The sequence below is a fragment of the Prionailurus viverrinus genome, chromosome A1 (assembly GCF_022837055.1).
Source record: "Prionailurus viverrinus isolate Anna chromosome A1, UM_Priviv_1.0, whole genome shotgun sequence".
NCBI lineage: Eukaryota > Metazoa > Chordata > Mammalia > Carnivora > Felidae > Prionailurus > Prionailurus viverrinus.
The window spans coordinates 21,809,731-21,824,337 of record NC_062561.1 but is presented as its reverse complement, the minus strand read 5'-3'; the positions used below and the strand labels follow the sequence as shown (position 1 = coordinate 21,824,337).

Here is a 14,607-nt window from a genome sequence, read left to right as displayed (position 1 = left end):
TGAGATCATGTCTGCAGGTACCACTATCAGTCCAATCCCCAAAATGTAATAAAAAAAATGCCAAAAATTTGTTTGCCTTTTACTGTTAGTACAGTACCATGAATCAGAAATGAGAAGCCAAACAAAATGTTTAATTTACTTTTTACTGAAATGCATCATCAACAAACACATTTGCAGGGAACAAGTAGTGTGCTATCCTGTGGTGTTGCTCAAATTTGGAAAAGTGGGGACCCCCGAGTGTCCTCTACTTTGTCACCCCTCTCCCTAAAAAACACACTGCATTATATAAGTTAATTGCTGTCACCTGACCTCTTGGTCCAACCAGTGAGAAGGACTAACAGGACAATACAAAACACAAAGCCAAACAATGAAATTGAGAGACGACTCAAGTTTAATGAATAGACTCAGATGATCAGAAAAGCATTTTAGGCCAAGTTTTTTAGATCATAAGAAAATAAGCAAAGTTGAATAACTTCATGACTTATAAGCTCTGGGAATATGTCTAACACTGCTGGAATAGAAAGAACACTGGGTCCTACCTCACTTAAAAGCTATGTGGTCTTGGGCAGTTATCTAAGCCCTCTTGAGCCTCCTTGGGTGGACCTCTCCAAGGCTCCCTTAAGCAGTACAAGAATCTAGGATTCTAAGTGTGGCCTCGAGGCCCCTGTGCAGTTGTGAAGGTGGATGTCAAAAATAACAATACAAGGCCACCCAGGGCCATTTAAGGGACACAGACAAGGGCTGCAAGAATTCAGTCTTTGCCTCTGACTCTAAAGGGACTGCGGAAGGCTTCTGGAAGGGAAGGGATTAAACACGTAGGACGTAATACTGCAGCAGGCTCAGCACAGTTGATCCCTCCCTTGAAGAGCTGGGATGTGGCCAATCAAATATTTTAAGATGTCAACTTGATCTGTGTCAACATAAGCATCAACGGAAACTAGTTTCCAAAAATAAATGATAACTGCTACCTATCAACCTCTGTAAGTGCATGGATTTCTCAAGAATGGGGCCATGTTCTGTAATACTATCCACAGCTGGTTCCGTAGGACCGCTGCTTCTTGATGATCAGCTGAGGGCAAGGGAGAGAGAGGAAGGAAGGGGTGTGAATGCCCTACTTCAAAGGTTGAAGTCTCCCCAAAATGTTAATACATGCACAGACAAGAGCTTGAGAAACAGAAACTAAATTTGTAATAGTGGTTCTTCCTGATGATACTGGGCACGTTTGTTTTCTTTTTGCTTATCTGAATTTTCCATTTCTCAGCAAGCAATGAAAATGTATCAGTTGTGTAATACATTTTTTATGCAAATACATTTGGGAAGGGTAATACATCACACTAGGATCAATTATTGATACCTTAAGATTAATTAATGGATGCGATTTGTTTCCTACAATGAAGTGGCGATGGGAAATGGATTTTGTTAGGTCTGGGGTCTGTGTCAAGCAATGGAAAGGGGGAAGGGAAGGTGTAGAGATTCTAAAAGGGCAGTAGGTGGAGAAGCCTCACAGTTAGCTCACATTATGCTTAGGCCTGCCAGGCCCTCCCTGTTACCTCACAGGCATTTAACTAAAATTAAAGATAGCAACAGTTTACCTTGTTCATGCAAGCCTTGCCCAATTATTCTCTTTATATATGATTTATCCTTAGATTCAAACTCTAGCTTCCATAACAAACAAGAAAAGGTTCGTGGATTTTAATAATTAAAAAGAAAAATTTTTTTAATGTTTATTTATGTTTGAGAGACAGAGAGAGACAGAGAGTGGGCAGGGGAGGGGCAGGGAGAGAGGGAAACACAGAATCCCAAGCAGGCTCCAGGCTCCGAGCCGGCAGCACAGAGCCCGACGTGGGGCTCGAACTCACGGACCGCGAGATCATGACCTGAGCGAAGTCGGACGCTAAACTGACTGAGCCACCCAGGCGCCCCCAATAATAATTTTAAAATAAACAAAGGATTCTTCCCCAAACTTTTTGCATTTTGTCTTCAATAAAACCTGTCTCTGACAAAGTATTATTTTACAATTTCATACTCTGCAATCTGTGGACCTTTCCCGGAGCCCTGGTGCTAGGAGTCCAGGAGTTGTAGAGTTGACATAATTAAATGCAAGGAAACGATCACCTACACCGTGAATTTAGATTGGTTATGCTGATCATCTGCCTCAACGTTACCTGGAAAGGAAGAATCTGCAAAGGAAATTTACAGTGTAAATAATACTGGGGACGGGACAGCCTGTTTGCAGGAATGTGGTTACCTATAATATAAGCAATTAATAACCTACCGCAAATCATTTTATGTATTCCTCCAAGCCTGTCTTGTGTGCTTGGCTCCCAGGGAACAAATGTGAAGGGATGGAAGGAGGGGTGGAGGGGAGTATGCAAGTAAGTGATCCCTAAGGTCCCAAGCAAAATTTAGACATCTGTTTGTTTATTTATTTAGGGAGGGGAGGCGGAGCGAGAAAATCCAAAGAAGACTCCATGTTCAGCATGGAGCCCGGCACAGGGCTCGATCCAACGACCCTGGGATCATGACCTGAGCCGAAACCAAGAGTGGGTTGCTCAACCAACAGAGCCACCCAGGCGCCTCCAAAATTTAGACTTTTAAAGTAAATTTGAACTATCACCTCCAAGTAGTTGGAGATACTGAGGCTTGAAGGAACAACATTGAAGATAGTGACTTCTTTAATTGAATCTGGGATACCATTAATTATAAGATGCCTCATACTTTGATAGAAAAAAAAAAAAAACCCACCGCCAACGAACTGAGGCACGGCAACCGTAAAATGCATTCTAATTTTTAAAATATTAAAATATGGAGGAAAAAATCTATCTTAGCACCAGTGAAACACAGTATTGCCTTGGCACCTTGTCCCCACCTCTCTCTGATGGGGAGAAGGGCTTCTATCAGGATATGTTAGACTTTCACACTGGGACACCATTTCTCGCCAACTCACTTAACTGTTAAAACATTGAGATCTGTCCTTCTTTGGCAGCAGCGTGTATCTGTACTCCAAGTTCCTGTCAAAGTCTGTAATCCCCATTTCTCTCCCATTCAGCACTCAGCAAAAACTGTTGAGAGACATCATGTTTTCAGAACTGCCTGCAGGGTTGCGGCCCATCCATTTTTCCCCACTCTGTTCACCCTTGGATTGAGCCAGATCAGCAGAGAGCAAAGTTCCGGAAACAACTAGGTAATCCCTCATGGAAAGGCTTTTACAGACTCTCCCTCTGGCATCCTGCCTTCTGCCCACATCGGGGACACTGTTAGAAACAGCCTGTTACACTGAATCTGTTGTCAAGGACACAGTGTCCTCCTCATGAGGGTCCACTGAAGACATTTTCCAGGTCTTCATACCAGGGATTTTTAAAAATAAACTTTTAAGGAGTGCCTGGGTGGTTCAGTCGGTTGAGTGTCTGACTCTCGATTTCAGCTCAGGTCATGATCCCAAGAACGTGGGATTAAGCCCCACACCGGGCTTTGCACCAAGCGTGGAGCCTGCTTCAGATTCTCTCTCTCTCCCTCTGTCCCACTCATAGTCTCTGTCTCTCTCTAAAATAAAAAAAAAAAAGTTTCTAAATATAGACTTTTAAAATCGAAGCAGAACATATAGAGAGAGAAATGTACCATTTGTAAGTGTACAGCTGAATGATCAGATTATAACCACCATGCAAATGAAAAATAAATAGACCAACAACATCTCAGAAATCCTCTCATGACTTCTCCCTATCAGTACATCCAACTGTCTTCCCCAAGGGCAACCTTTATCCTGTTTTCTTTTTCCTTTTTCTTTTTTGTTTTAAGTTTACTTAGTAAAGGGACACAGAGAATACCAGGCAGGTTCCTTGTGGTGTCAGCACAGAACCGTGAGATTGTGACCTGAGCAGAAATCAAGAGTCTGATGCTTAACTGACTGAGCCTATCCTGTTTTCTAACACCACAGTTTTACCTGGTTTGGGACCTTATATAAACAAAATCATACAATACATATTCTTTTAGTCTGGCTTCTTTTGTTCATCATTGTAAAATTCATCTGCATTGTCGTGAGTAACACTAGTTGTTAATTTGCATTGGTTTCTAGTCTGTCGTGTGTCTGTATTACAATATATTCACTTAAGGTGTTTCCAGCTTGGGGTGATTAAATGAATAATGCTGCCATTCTGGTGCATATAGTAAGCACTTCTGGGAGGTGTATACCTAAGAGTCAGATTACTGGGTTCTAAGCGCGTACATGTCCAGTTTTAATAGTTATTTCTAAACAGTTTTCCACTTTACGTTCCCACCGGCGCTGCATGAGAGTTCTTGTTCCACCTCGTCACCAACACTCCTCATTGTCAGTCTTTTTACTTTTAGCATTTTGTTTATTTATTTTTGAGAGAGAGACAAGAGCATGAGTGGGGGAAGGGCAGAGAGAGAGAGAGAGAGAGAGAGAGAGAGAGAGAGAGAGAGAGACAGAATCTGAAGCAGGATCCAGGCTCTGAGCTCTCAGAACAGAGCCTGATGCACAGAGCCCGACACAGGGCTTGAACCCACCAACTGTGAGATCATGACCTGAGCTGAAGTCGAACGCTTAACCAACTGAGCCACCTAGGTGCCCCACTTTTACCATTTTGATAGGTGTGGAGGAACACCTTATTGTGGTTTCCTAAATTCTCATCCGTATATTCTCTTTCATGAAGTAGTTATTCAAATATTTTGTTAAGGGGTGCCTGGGTGGCTCAGTCGGTTAAGTGTCTGACTTCAGCTCGGGTCATGATCTCATGGCTCGTGGGTTCGAGCCCTGCGTCCGGCTCTGTACTTACAGCTCAGAGCCTGGAGCCTGCTTGGGATTCTGTCTCCTTCTCTCTCTGCCCACCCCCGCTTGAGCTCCATCTCTCTCTCTCAAAAATGAATAAATATTTAAAAAATTAAAAAACAAAAAACCACAAGAAACATAAATATTTTGTTAACTTTCGATTTGCCTTTCTAATCGACTTACAGGAGTTCTTTATTCAGGATGGGTCCTTTGTCAGTAATATGTACTGCAAATACCTTCTACCTTCTGGGTTCCTTTTCTACTCTCTTAGTGGTGACTTGATGAACAGAGTACTTTTAGTGCAAACTTATTGCAGCTTTTTGTATCCTTTTGTGTCACCTGTCTGTGTGAAACTTGGTCCATTTCTAATCTACTCACAGGGTTCTGCTACTATCATATCTGTTGGCTTCACAAATTTGATAAAGGACAAATGTAAAATAGAAGCATTCATTTCATGTCTGGTCTCACTTTGGTAACCGAAAGATAAGTGAGATGATTAAAAGCTGAGGCAAGTGATGAGTCACTAAATTCTATTTCTGAAATTATTATTACACTATATGTTAACTAACTTGGATTTATTTACATTTTTTAAAAAGCTGAGGCAACAATATGTTCTTGGAATAAAAAATTAATATAATATGCTCTATAGCATTTTATGATAATTGGCTTTAATAATGTGGAACAATTAATAGAGCCATAAAAGTGTATAATTAAAGATGTTATTATTACAAGTTAAAATTTACTCTCTGTTCCCCATATTGTCATTTAATTGAAAAACAAAAACAAGGGGCGCCTGGGTGGCGCAGTCGGTTAAGCGTCCGACTTCAGCCAGGTCATGATCTCGCGGTCTGTGAGTTTGAGCCCCGCGTCGGGCTATGTGCTGATGGCTCAGAGCCTGGAGCCTGTTTCCGATTCTGTGTCTCCCTCTCTCTCTGCCCCTCCCCCATTCATGCTCTGTCTCTCTCTGTCCCAAAAATAAATAAACGTTGAAAAAAAAAATTTTTAAAAAAAACAAAAACAAAAACAAAAACAAAGACTTGCCACCTTGCAATCAATTTGAAATAAGCTGTTGAGGAACAACACTATGAAAGGAAAGTATACACTGGAATGCATTACATTTTGGCCAAACAAGAAGGTTTGGTCCATTCTGGCTTATAAAGCAAGAAATCAGTGTTTGTGATTTTGAAAAGTCACTGAAACTTTTTCCCTGAACTGGTTCCTTTGTAATACATTTTCTTGAGTTCTACCCATGACTGACACAGTAACAGTCCTGGGATCAGAACCCACACACTATTGAAAAATACCAGATAGACCCCAAAGTAGAGCCAACTGTCGGTGTTGAGGTTGGGGCTTCCCATAAGCCAGTCCGGGAAGAAGGTCATCCACCCGCCATATAATTCACACACGCACAGGGTAATCTGTAGGAAATGCCTGTTAGAGAGAAAGAAACAAGGGATGAAGCTGCCAGCTCAGCCCAGCCTGTCACCCTGAATCCTGACCTCTTTTCTTAAATGGCAGCATTTACACCGTCTTCCACAGCAGAAGACCTCTCTGAAGTTGGACCTCAGGTTTCCCACAGTGCTCCTTCAATGGGGCAAGTCAATCTAATTCATGGGAGATCCATGCTTTCTCTGGAGAAGCAATACTGCCCTGCCTAGAAGATTATCCTCAGAGTTAAATAAAGTCTCTCAGGTATCCTGTTCCACTCTTAGGAAGATTTATGGAGGTCACATCTCACCCAGCAAAGAGAGACCTAGATGCGAATCTTGCTACAAGCCACAATTTTACTGGCTGTAAAAGGGGAGAGTAATAACAGTTCCCTCCTCAAAGAATACGGTGGAGAGTAAATGAGATACGTGGATATGTAAGTACTCAACAATGCAGATATTATAGATGGTTCAAGTACTAAACAAATGGGTGCAGGTAGTAAATCTACAACCAAGATCATAGAGACAAAGATATATCAAGACACCAGGAAGAAATTTAATTTTTCCGGCCAACTATCTAAGTAAAATGGGTGGGAGGAAAGTGGACTAAATGACCTTAGAGGTTTCGCTCAAACCTGAAATTTTGTGACGAAGCTTTAAAAAATACTTCTTTGATTCGAGACGCTAAAAAGTTGAATGCAGTTGTGCCTATTTGACATTGTTTTGGGAATCATCCCCAGGATAGCATCCTATTTGCCCTACGTCACTTTGTCTGAAAGAAGGAAAGGAAGGGAAAGGGTAGGAGGGAGGGAAGAGAGTTCAAAGTCTCAGAGTCTGACTTGACAGTGGTTAATCTTCCACCTTTCTCCTCCCTTTCCTCTCTCCTGCCTTCCTCACACCCTCCACAACCTGTTTCTGAAAAGATTTGTCCTGCATATCTAATTCCAAATTAAGAGAATTTACTTGGTGTAAAGTGAAATAGGAGTTTTCTTTTTTTTTTTTTTAAAGGTTTTTTTATTTTTGAGAGAGACAGTGCGAGTGGGGAGGGGCAGAGAAAGAGGGGAGGGACAGAAGATCTGAAGTGGATTCTGGATGCGGCCCAAGCTCACGAATGGCAAGATCATGACCTGAGCTGAAGTCGGATGCTCAACCGACTGAGCCAACCAGGCGCCCCTGGAATAGGAGTTTTCAAGATTTGGGGGGCGATTGGGAAAGGGTTGGAGGCATTACCCTTTACTTTCCAAAATATTGGTGAAAAATCATCCAATGCTCTTCACACTTCCTTCCTCGTAGAATGACTAGGTGGTCCCTACAATCCTATTTCCTATCGTTTTTATTTTGAATCATCTGAAATTATCCTGGTGGCACCACGCTTCCTATCTAATACTGAACAATTTTCATTTCTAATCTAACAAATGAATGTGGTCCTAATCTACTCCAAATGCCATGTAGGCATCGAGACAGCTAATGTTTCTCCTCTCTTCAGCAGGCCAGGAGAAGAGCACTTACCGATAATATTTCTCTTTGACTATGGCATAAATGAGGACCAATGCCAGAGACCCATCCAAGACAACAGTCAGAATTTCCAAAGACACAATGGTTGGGTCAAAATGAAGCCATCTTGCATCAGCTTTGCCATATTCTTTCCCTAAAAGTGAAATACATTTTGTTACTCATCTGGCAACTATTTTTATGACAGTCAGTGAAAATGACCTTTTTTTCCCCTAACGAGGAGACAAAAAGAGAAACTGTCACTCCCTACGCTGCCCATAATGCCTTAGAGGAAGGCAAGAGGAGAACGGAGGCTGAAACGCATTTACCGCACAAGTACTAATAACAGTATCTTGGTATATTTGTAAAAGGATTTCGTTCCCAAAGTGCTTGCATACATGTGCCCTTTTCACCCCTGCTATCATTATTATAAGCAACAGAATTCTGAATTAATTCAACACAGCCAGATTTTGAAAAGACCATCTCTAATAATTAGCTCGTTAACTGTGTTACAGTTCCTTACTTCAAAATTCCCATATAAAGTCTGTAGGTATAATCTAGATGTGGGAAAATTATTATTAAGGAAATGTTTATTTAAAAAAACATGTGTTTATTAATAATTGAAGAGAAATTGAGCCCTGTACTGGCAGTGGGGAAGTTCGGGGGGAGGAGGGTGGAATGGTAATGACACAGAGAATGAATCCCACATGGACAAAGGGGATGTTTCAGTCCAGACAGGAGTCACTAACAACAGCCACCACAAAGGCCTCAAATGTGTTCACCAGGGAGTGGGCATGCCCTAAAAGATCTTTCCAGACCCCATTATCAGGATTGTTTCTTCTAGAAAGAATGAGGTGAGAAAGTCTTTTTAGAGCAGGACTGAGAGCCATGCACTGGGAGAGCCAACCCACCCTTCCTTCCTTCCTCTCTATTTCCCTCTCTCCCTCCTTCCCTCTCTCCCTCTTCCTTTTTTTTAATTTATCAAACTAATACATGCCAGTCCTAAGATCTCAAATGATCAGAGTAAAAAAAAATCAAAGTCTCGGGGCACCTGGGTGGCTCAGCTGGTTAAGCGTCTGACATCAGCTCAGGTCATGATCCAATCCCACAGTTGGTGGGTTCGAGTCCTACATCATGCTTTGTGCTGACAGCTCAGAACCTGGAGCCTGCTTTGGATTCTCTCTCTGCCCCCTTCCCCAGCTCACACCCTGTCTCTCTCTCTCAAAAATAAACATTAAAAAAATATTTTTAAATGAAAGTTTCACCTCTCCTCTCCTTTCAATATTATTTTCACATTATTTAGACAAGATATGAATCATCAAATATTAGCTACATAATCGGGATTGGTGAAGCAGCAGGACAAAGCTCTAGTCTCTATTAATGGCCCAAGGTAGGATCCCTCAGGGCTAGGGACAACAGGTTCTAATGAAAGGCTGTCTTGGCAGAAAGAAACGCCAATAAACAGGATTAGTCATTTAATGAGATAACACACAGACACAAGCTGAGCAGAGACTCTGAAAGGCCAGACAGGGCCAGCAGGACAGGCAGAGCTTTCCTGCTAGTCCTTAGCCGACCGCCAGGCCAGGAATGAACTGAAAAACAACATACTAGTGAAAGGAAGCTTTTCCTGTAAATCTAAACACATACACAATACCTGAAGTGTTCCCTCTAGTGCACCCCAAGTCTAAGGAAGTGTCACTTAAGGAAAATGTCAGTGCTTTAGGAGCTAAGAGATTAGTAGTTGTTTAGACACTCAAAAATAACACCATTCATTCATTCTTTAATTCAACAAATCTTCTGGAGCATATGGAAGGTTCTGTGCTGGGCCTGGGGAATGTAGCATCAGCTAGGGCCTAGGGCACAGGTGGCCTGCTGGGAGCTCCCGTTCCATGAGGTTGGACCCTGTCATAAGTGATGGCAACTGAGCATGGGACATGGAGGAAGTGACACTTTAAGCCAGATGAGGGAGGTGAGGTGTTTTGATCACTTCCTCTTCCCCCTGTTGGTGAGGGAAGGAGTCCCACCCTCGGGTTATAGGGATGGCCACACAAGACAGGTGGCACTGGATAGATGAGGTTGATGGCAACTTACTAGTCACACACACTCACAGCCTGGGGAGAGATGACACTGCACCACACAGGGCCACACCGGGTGGGGTGGGGGGTGCACTTAGAGACGGAGTGAACTAGGAGGGGCCATAGGAGCCAGCTCTACAGTAACGACAATGAGGTGGCCCCTGGTTCCTGAGGCAAGATGGGATTGGCTTCCTCCAATAATTTGGGGGGCTGGCAAGTAACTGAAGCCCACTTGCTCCTCAGGGACCCGTAGGCACCATGCCTGGTCCCTGTGACAAGAGGGTCGCTTGGCTAGAGGACCTCACATGAGGAAGCAGAGTGGGGTTCCTCTTATGGTTAGGCCATGTGAGTCCCTCCAGATTTTATCAGATGTCAAGGCACACATAATAACGGATTTTAATCTCGGGCCTTACACCACAAGAGGTGACCCATGAACTGGGTGAAGGAGAGGGTGCTTCAGGGAGGAGCACGTGCGCCACAAAGGCCTGGAACGGAGGGAACACGGTGTGTCTGAAATCACATTTAGTTCAGCAGAGCTGTAGGAGACTGTGTGTGTGTGTGTGTGTGTGTGTGTGTGTGTGTGTGTGTGTGTATGCACGCCTGCACGCGCATGGATGGGGCCCGGGGTCACTGCTGGAGAGGAAGGTGGTCCCAGTGCATCAAGCCTCTGGCATCTCCTCCTCTGCCACCTAACTCTGGTCATTTTTTCTGCTGGTTAAACACCTAGATAGCAAAAGGGCAAACAGAGCGTTAGTAAGCCTGATGATGTGATTAGTGTCATTTATCCTGTGACTGACTGCCAGGCTCAGGCAGAAGTTTAGAGGGAAAGACACGCTGGGGCTGGAGTAGGATCCCAGTCCCTGAGCCACAGCTGGGCCCTTCACCCCAGAGTGATCAGGAGAGGGTGAGGGGTGACAAAGACTGTCTTCTTGACCAAGTTTGAGTCGGGGTCCTCTGAGCCCTCTCCTCAACAAGGTCCCCCGTCCAGGGCTCTGTCCTTGGCTCGCTTAGTCCAGTTTTAGCCAAGAATCCTACTAGGTCACGACAGCAAAAATCCCCCCTTCTTGGTATCTGCTCGCTTCCCCCACCACCAGTTTTGTTGAGATGTAACTGACAAGCAGCACTGGGTAGGTATAAGGTGTGCAACACACTGACTTGGTTTACATCTGTTGTGAAATGACTGCAATGAGTTTAGTGAACATCCATTACTTTACAGAGGTACAAAAAAAAATCAGAAAAAGAGGTGCTTTCTTCCTGATGATGAGAGCTCTTTGGATCCACTCTCTTGAAAACTTATAGCAGTGGTAACTAGAGCTATTATGTGGTACGTTACATCCTCAGTACTCCTCTATCTTGTAACGAGAGGTTTGCACTTCTTAATCACCTTTATCCAATTCCCTCAGTCTCCACACCCCACAAATCTGATCTCTTTTTCTATGAGTTTCAGTTTTGTTTTTGCCTTTTTTAAAATTAGGATTCCACATATAAGTGAGATCATATAGTATTTGTCTTTCTCTGTCTGGCTTGTTTCACTTAGCACAATGCCCTCAAGGTACAACCATGTTGTCACAATGGCAGAATTTCTTGATTTTTTATGGCTAAATAGTATTCTACTGCATGCACACGTGCATACACACACACACAACACACACACACAACACACACACACACACACACACACACACACACACACACACACACACACTTTATCCATTCATTCATCAATGGATACTTAGGTTGTTTCCATGCCTTTGCCACTGTGAATAATGCTACCGTGAACATGGGGGTGCAGATACTTGATCACTCTTGATAACTGATCAAATTCCTCATCCACACCCTGTATGTCATATCCCCCTGGCCTGCCTGCAGCAAGAATCCTGTTGAGTCAGTCTATTAAGAACCCTCCAAACCTCAGTGTTTCTTCTTAGTAATTTTCCATCCACTGACCCCACCTGCTTCTTGGCTATAAAGCTCCACCTTCCTGGGGCGCCTGGGTGGCTCAGTTGTTTGGGTGTCCAACTTCAGCTCAGGTCATGATCTCACAGTTTGTGAGTTCGAACCCTGAGTCAGGCTCTGTGCTGACAGCTTGCTCAGAGCCTGGAGGCTGCTCCAGATTGTCTCCCTCTCTCTCTGCCCCTGCCCCACTCACACTCTGTCTCTGTCTCTCCCAAAAATAAATAAACATTACAAAAAAGGTCCACCTTCCTTGCTGTATTTGGAGTTGAGCCCGATCTTTCTCCCCTGCTACAAGCCCCCACTGTAGTAGTACCTCCTAAATAAATTCTTCTTTATCATCTTTAACCAGTGGCATGAATAATTCTCCTTTAACAGGGTCCACATAATGCTTATAAGCCAGCTCTACATCCTTGTGAATCTAAGGATAGTCTACTGATTCACATCTGGAAGGCCTTACCCTAGACCCTCTGAATCAGAATCTGTATTTTAACAAGAGCCCAAGGCAATCTGGTGCACTTTAAAGTCTGAGAAGTACTACTTTAATCTATTGGATTTTCCTTTTCTCAAGAATAAAGGACCCCACCATTAAATGGGCTTTCTCTTTTTTTAAGGCAAAAAATGTAAACTGAAGATGACTGATAAAAATCATGTTAGACATTTGCATTTCATGGAACTAAGTAAAATCTGGGCTGTTCACTTGCTCTGATGCCAGGCCAGGCAGCCAGGGTGGAGGACAATGACTTAGGCTGGGGTCTTTCAGCCTTCGGGCCTCCCAGGCAATTCCCAAGCACAGTTTAATCTGGCCAACTCATCACATTACACACACAAAGGTGCACAAGCAGCATTTCACTCCTAAAGTGGGGATCAGGCTCCCTGAGCTACCATTGGCTAGGACCTGGCAGGCATCAAAGATGACACATGGTTTGCTTTGAGAAGCACTAACTATAGCTCTCTCAATTCTCCAGAAGTTTCCTAACACAAGTGATGAACCGGAGTCCCAACACAGATCCTGGCTGGAGGATCTGATTTCAGAATCATGGAAGAAATGAGATAAATGACGCAGAATTTCAGAAGCAAAATCTGAAAGAAGTAACCTTGCACAAGGCAGTTCTGTAATAGTGGCAAAGGACTCTGTTGTTACATGGCTCACTTGTCAAAATTGACACAGTACATGAGAGGAAGTCGATACTAACTGATGGAACGTCAATTGATTTACAGTAAGCATGAAGAAGATAGGGAAAACCAGTTAATAGCCCTGCAGAGCAGCAGGAGTTTTGGAAATTATCTACAAGACTACAGATACATTTGGGATGAGCACTGGGTGTTGTATGGAAACCAATTTGTCAATAAATTTCATAAAAAAAAAAAGACTACAGATACATATATATAATAAACTGAGAGCTGATATTAAAAGTATGGGAAACATCCAGTTTAAATACTGCAAACTCTTCAATCTGCACTAAGAATATTTTTTAGTATACAGCCTTATTGAGATGTAATTCACGTGTCATACAAGGCACCCATTTAAAGTGTCTAATTCAATGGGTTTCGGTACACTCACAGATTTGAATCATCACAATGAAATTTTTCAAACATTTAATTAATCCCTCCCCCCCGCAAAGAAACCCATACCCATTATCAGTCATTCATTCTTCACCCCCCTCCTCTGGCACCCCTTCTCCGCATGGTTCTAGGCAACCACCAACCTATAATCTGTGTCTTTAGATTCACCTATTCTGGACATTTCACATAAATGAAATCATACAATTTGTGCTACAGGTACTCATTTAATGGACAGCCACACTTGCAATTAATCTCCTCAAATGTTTCAAATGCAAACATATTAAATTACTCACACAATGAAGCAATCAAGCCTTCAGAATCTGCGATGTTTCCTACGAAAGACAAGTAGACAAAAGGGCCTTCCTGGAGAGAAAATGAAAACATGCTCTAATTCAGCATCACAACCACAGGATGGCACCGGAGATACATGGCTTCACATGGCCACGTCCCCAGGAGCCCACCTCCTAGTCTGCTCCCTCTGAACATCGTACCTGCAAGCACCTACACAAGCCGGTGGGGTGTGATCCTAGAGACTGATGCCCAGGCCTTGCAGACAGAGGGAATGTTTGTTTTTTTTTTTTTTTTTTTTAATTTTTTTTTCAACGTTTTTATTTATTTTTGGGACAGAGAGAGACAGAGCATGAATGGGGGAGGGGCAGAGAGAGAGGGAGACACAGAATTGGAAACAGGCTCCAGGCTCTGAGCCATCAGCCCAGAGCCTGACGCGGGGCTCGAACTCACGGACCGCGAGATCGTGACCTGGCTGAAGCCGGAAGCTTAACCGACTGCGCCACCCAGGCGCCCCGAGGGAATGTTTATATAATAAATGCTGTTTTTCAATGATTGGCATTATAAATTTAGAGGTGTGTTCTTATGGGAAAAAATAAATTGAAAATTTTGCACAAGGAAAGAGCTTAAATGTTATATTAAACAGGCTAAATTCTGGATGATTCCAAAAATTTTGTACCTTTGAGAGGAACCTCACAGCAGTTCATTTTGTCTTGTCTCAAAAAAAAAAAAAAAAAACAACAAAAATCCAAGATCTCTCTTAACAAAAGTGGTATTCACCTATCTGTATCAGACCTGAAATAATTCTTTTTCCTGCACATAGGGCAAATTTAGGAAAATTAAAACACTTACAGGCTACATTTTAAATTTTAGGTAATAAATTACCTGCAATCACACTTAGTATTTTTCTATCACCGAAATGTTTCTTTGCTTAAAATTTCAAAACTAATTAATTAGAATTCACTGGGGAATCTGACTGGCATGCTGCTCCTTTGAACAAATTTAAAAAAAATTTTAAGTT

The 14,607-nt window shown here is 42.8% G+C and overlaps 1 protein-coding gene across 2 annotated transcripts in view; it reads right to left on the bottom strand.

Annotated features, from left to right (window-relative positions):
- Positions 1–5,701: 5,701 nt before the first annotated feature.
- Positions 5,702–14,607, bottom strand: part of EBPL (EBP like) — a 33,727-nt gene continuing 24,821 nt past the window's right edge. The window contains exons 2-5 of one of the 2 annotated variants that reach the window (XR_007153764.1): positions 13,592–13,661; positions 7,723–7,861; positions 6,849–6,985; positions 6,081–6,217 (exon numbers count right to left, since the gene is read on the bottom strand). Coding sequence is in view for 1 of the 2 variants with exons in the window: in XM_047865306.1 (XP_047721262.1) it covers positions 5,977–6,217; positions 7,723–7,861; positions 13,592–13,661 (450 nt within the window). In the remaining variant the exon portion in view is untranslated. Of the gene's footprint in view, positions 6,218–6,848; positions 6,986–7,722; positions 7,862–13,591; positions 13,662–14,607 lie in introns of both variants that reach the window. The other variant, XM_047865306.1, reaches the window with a different exon arrangement.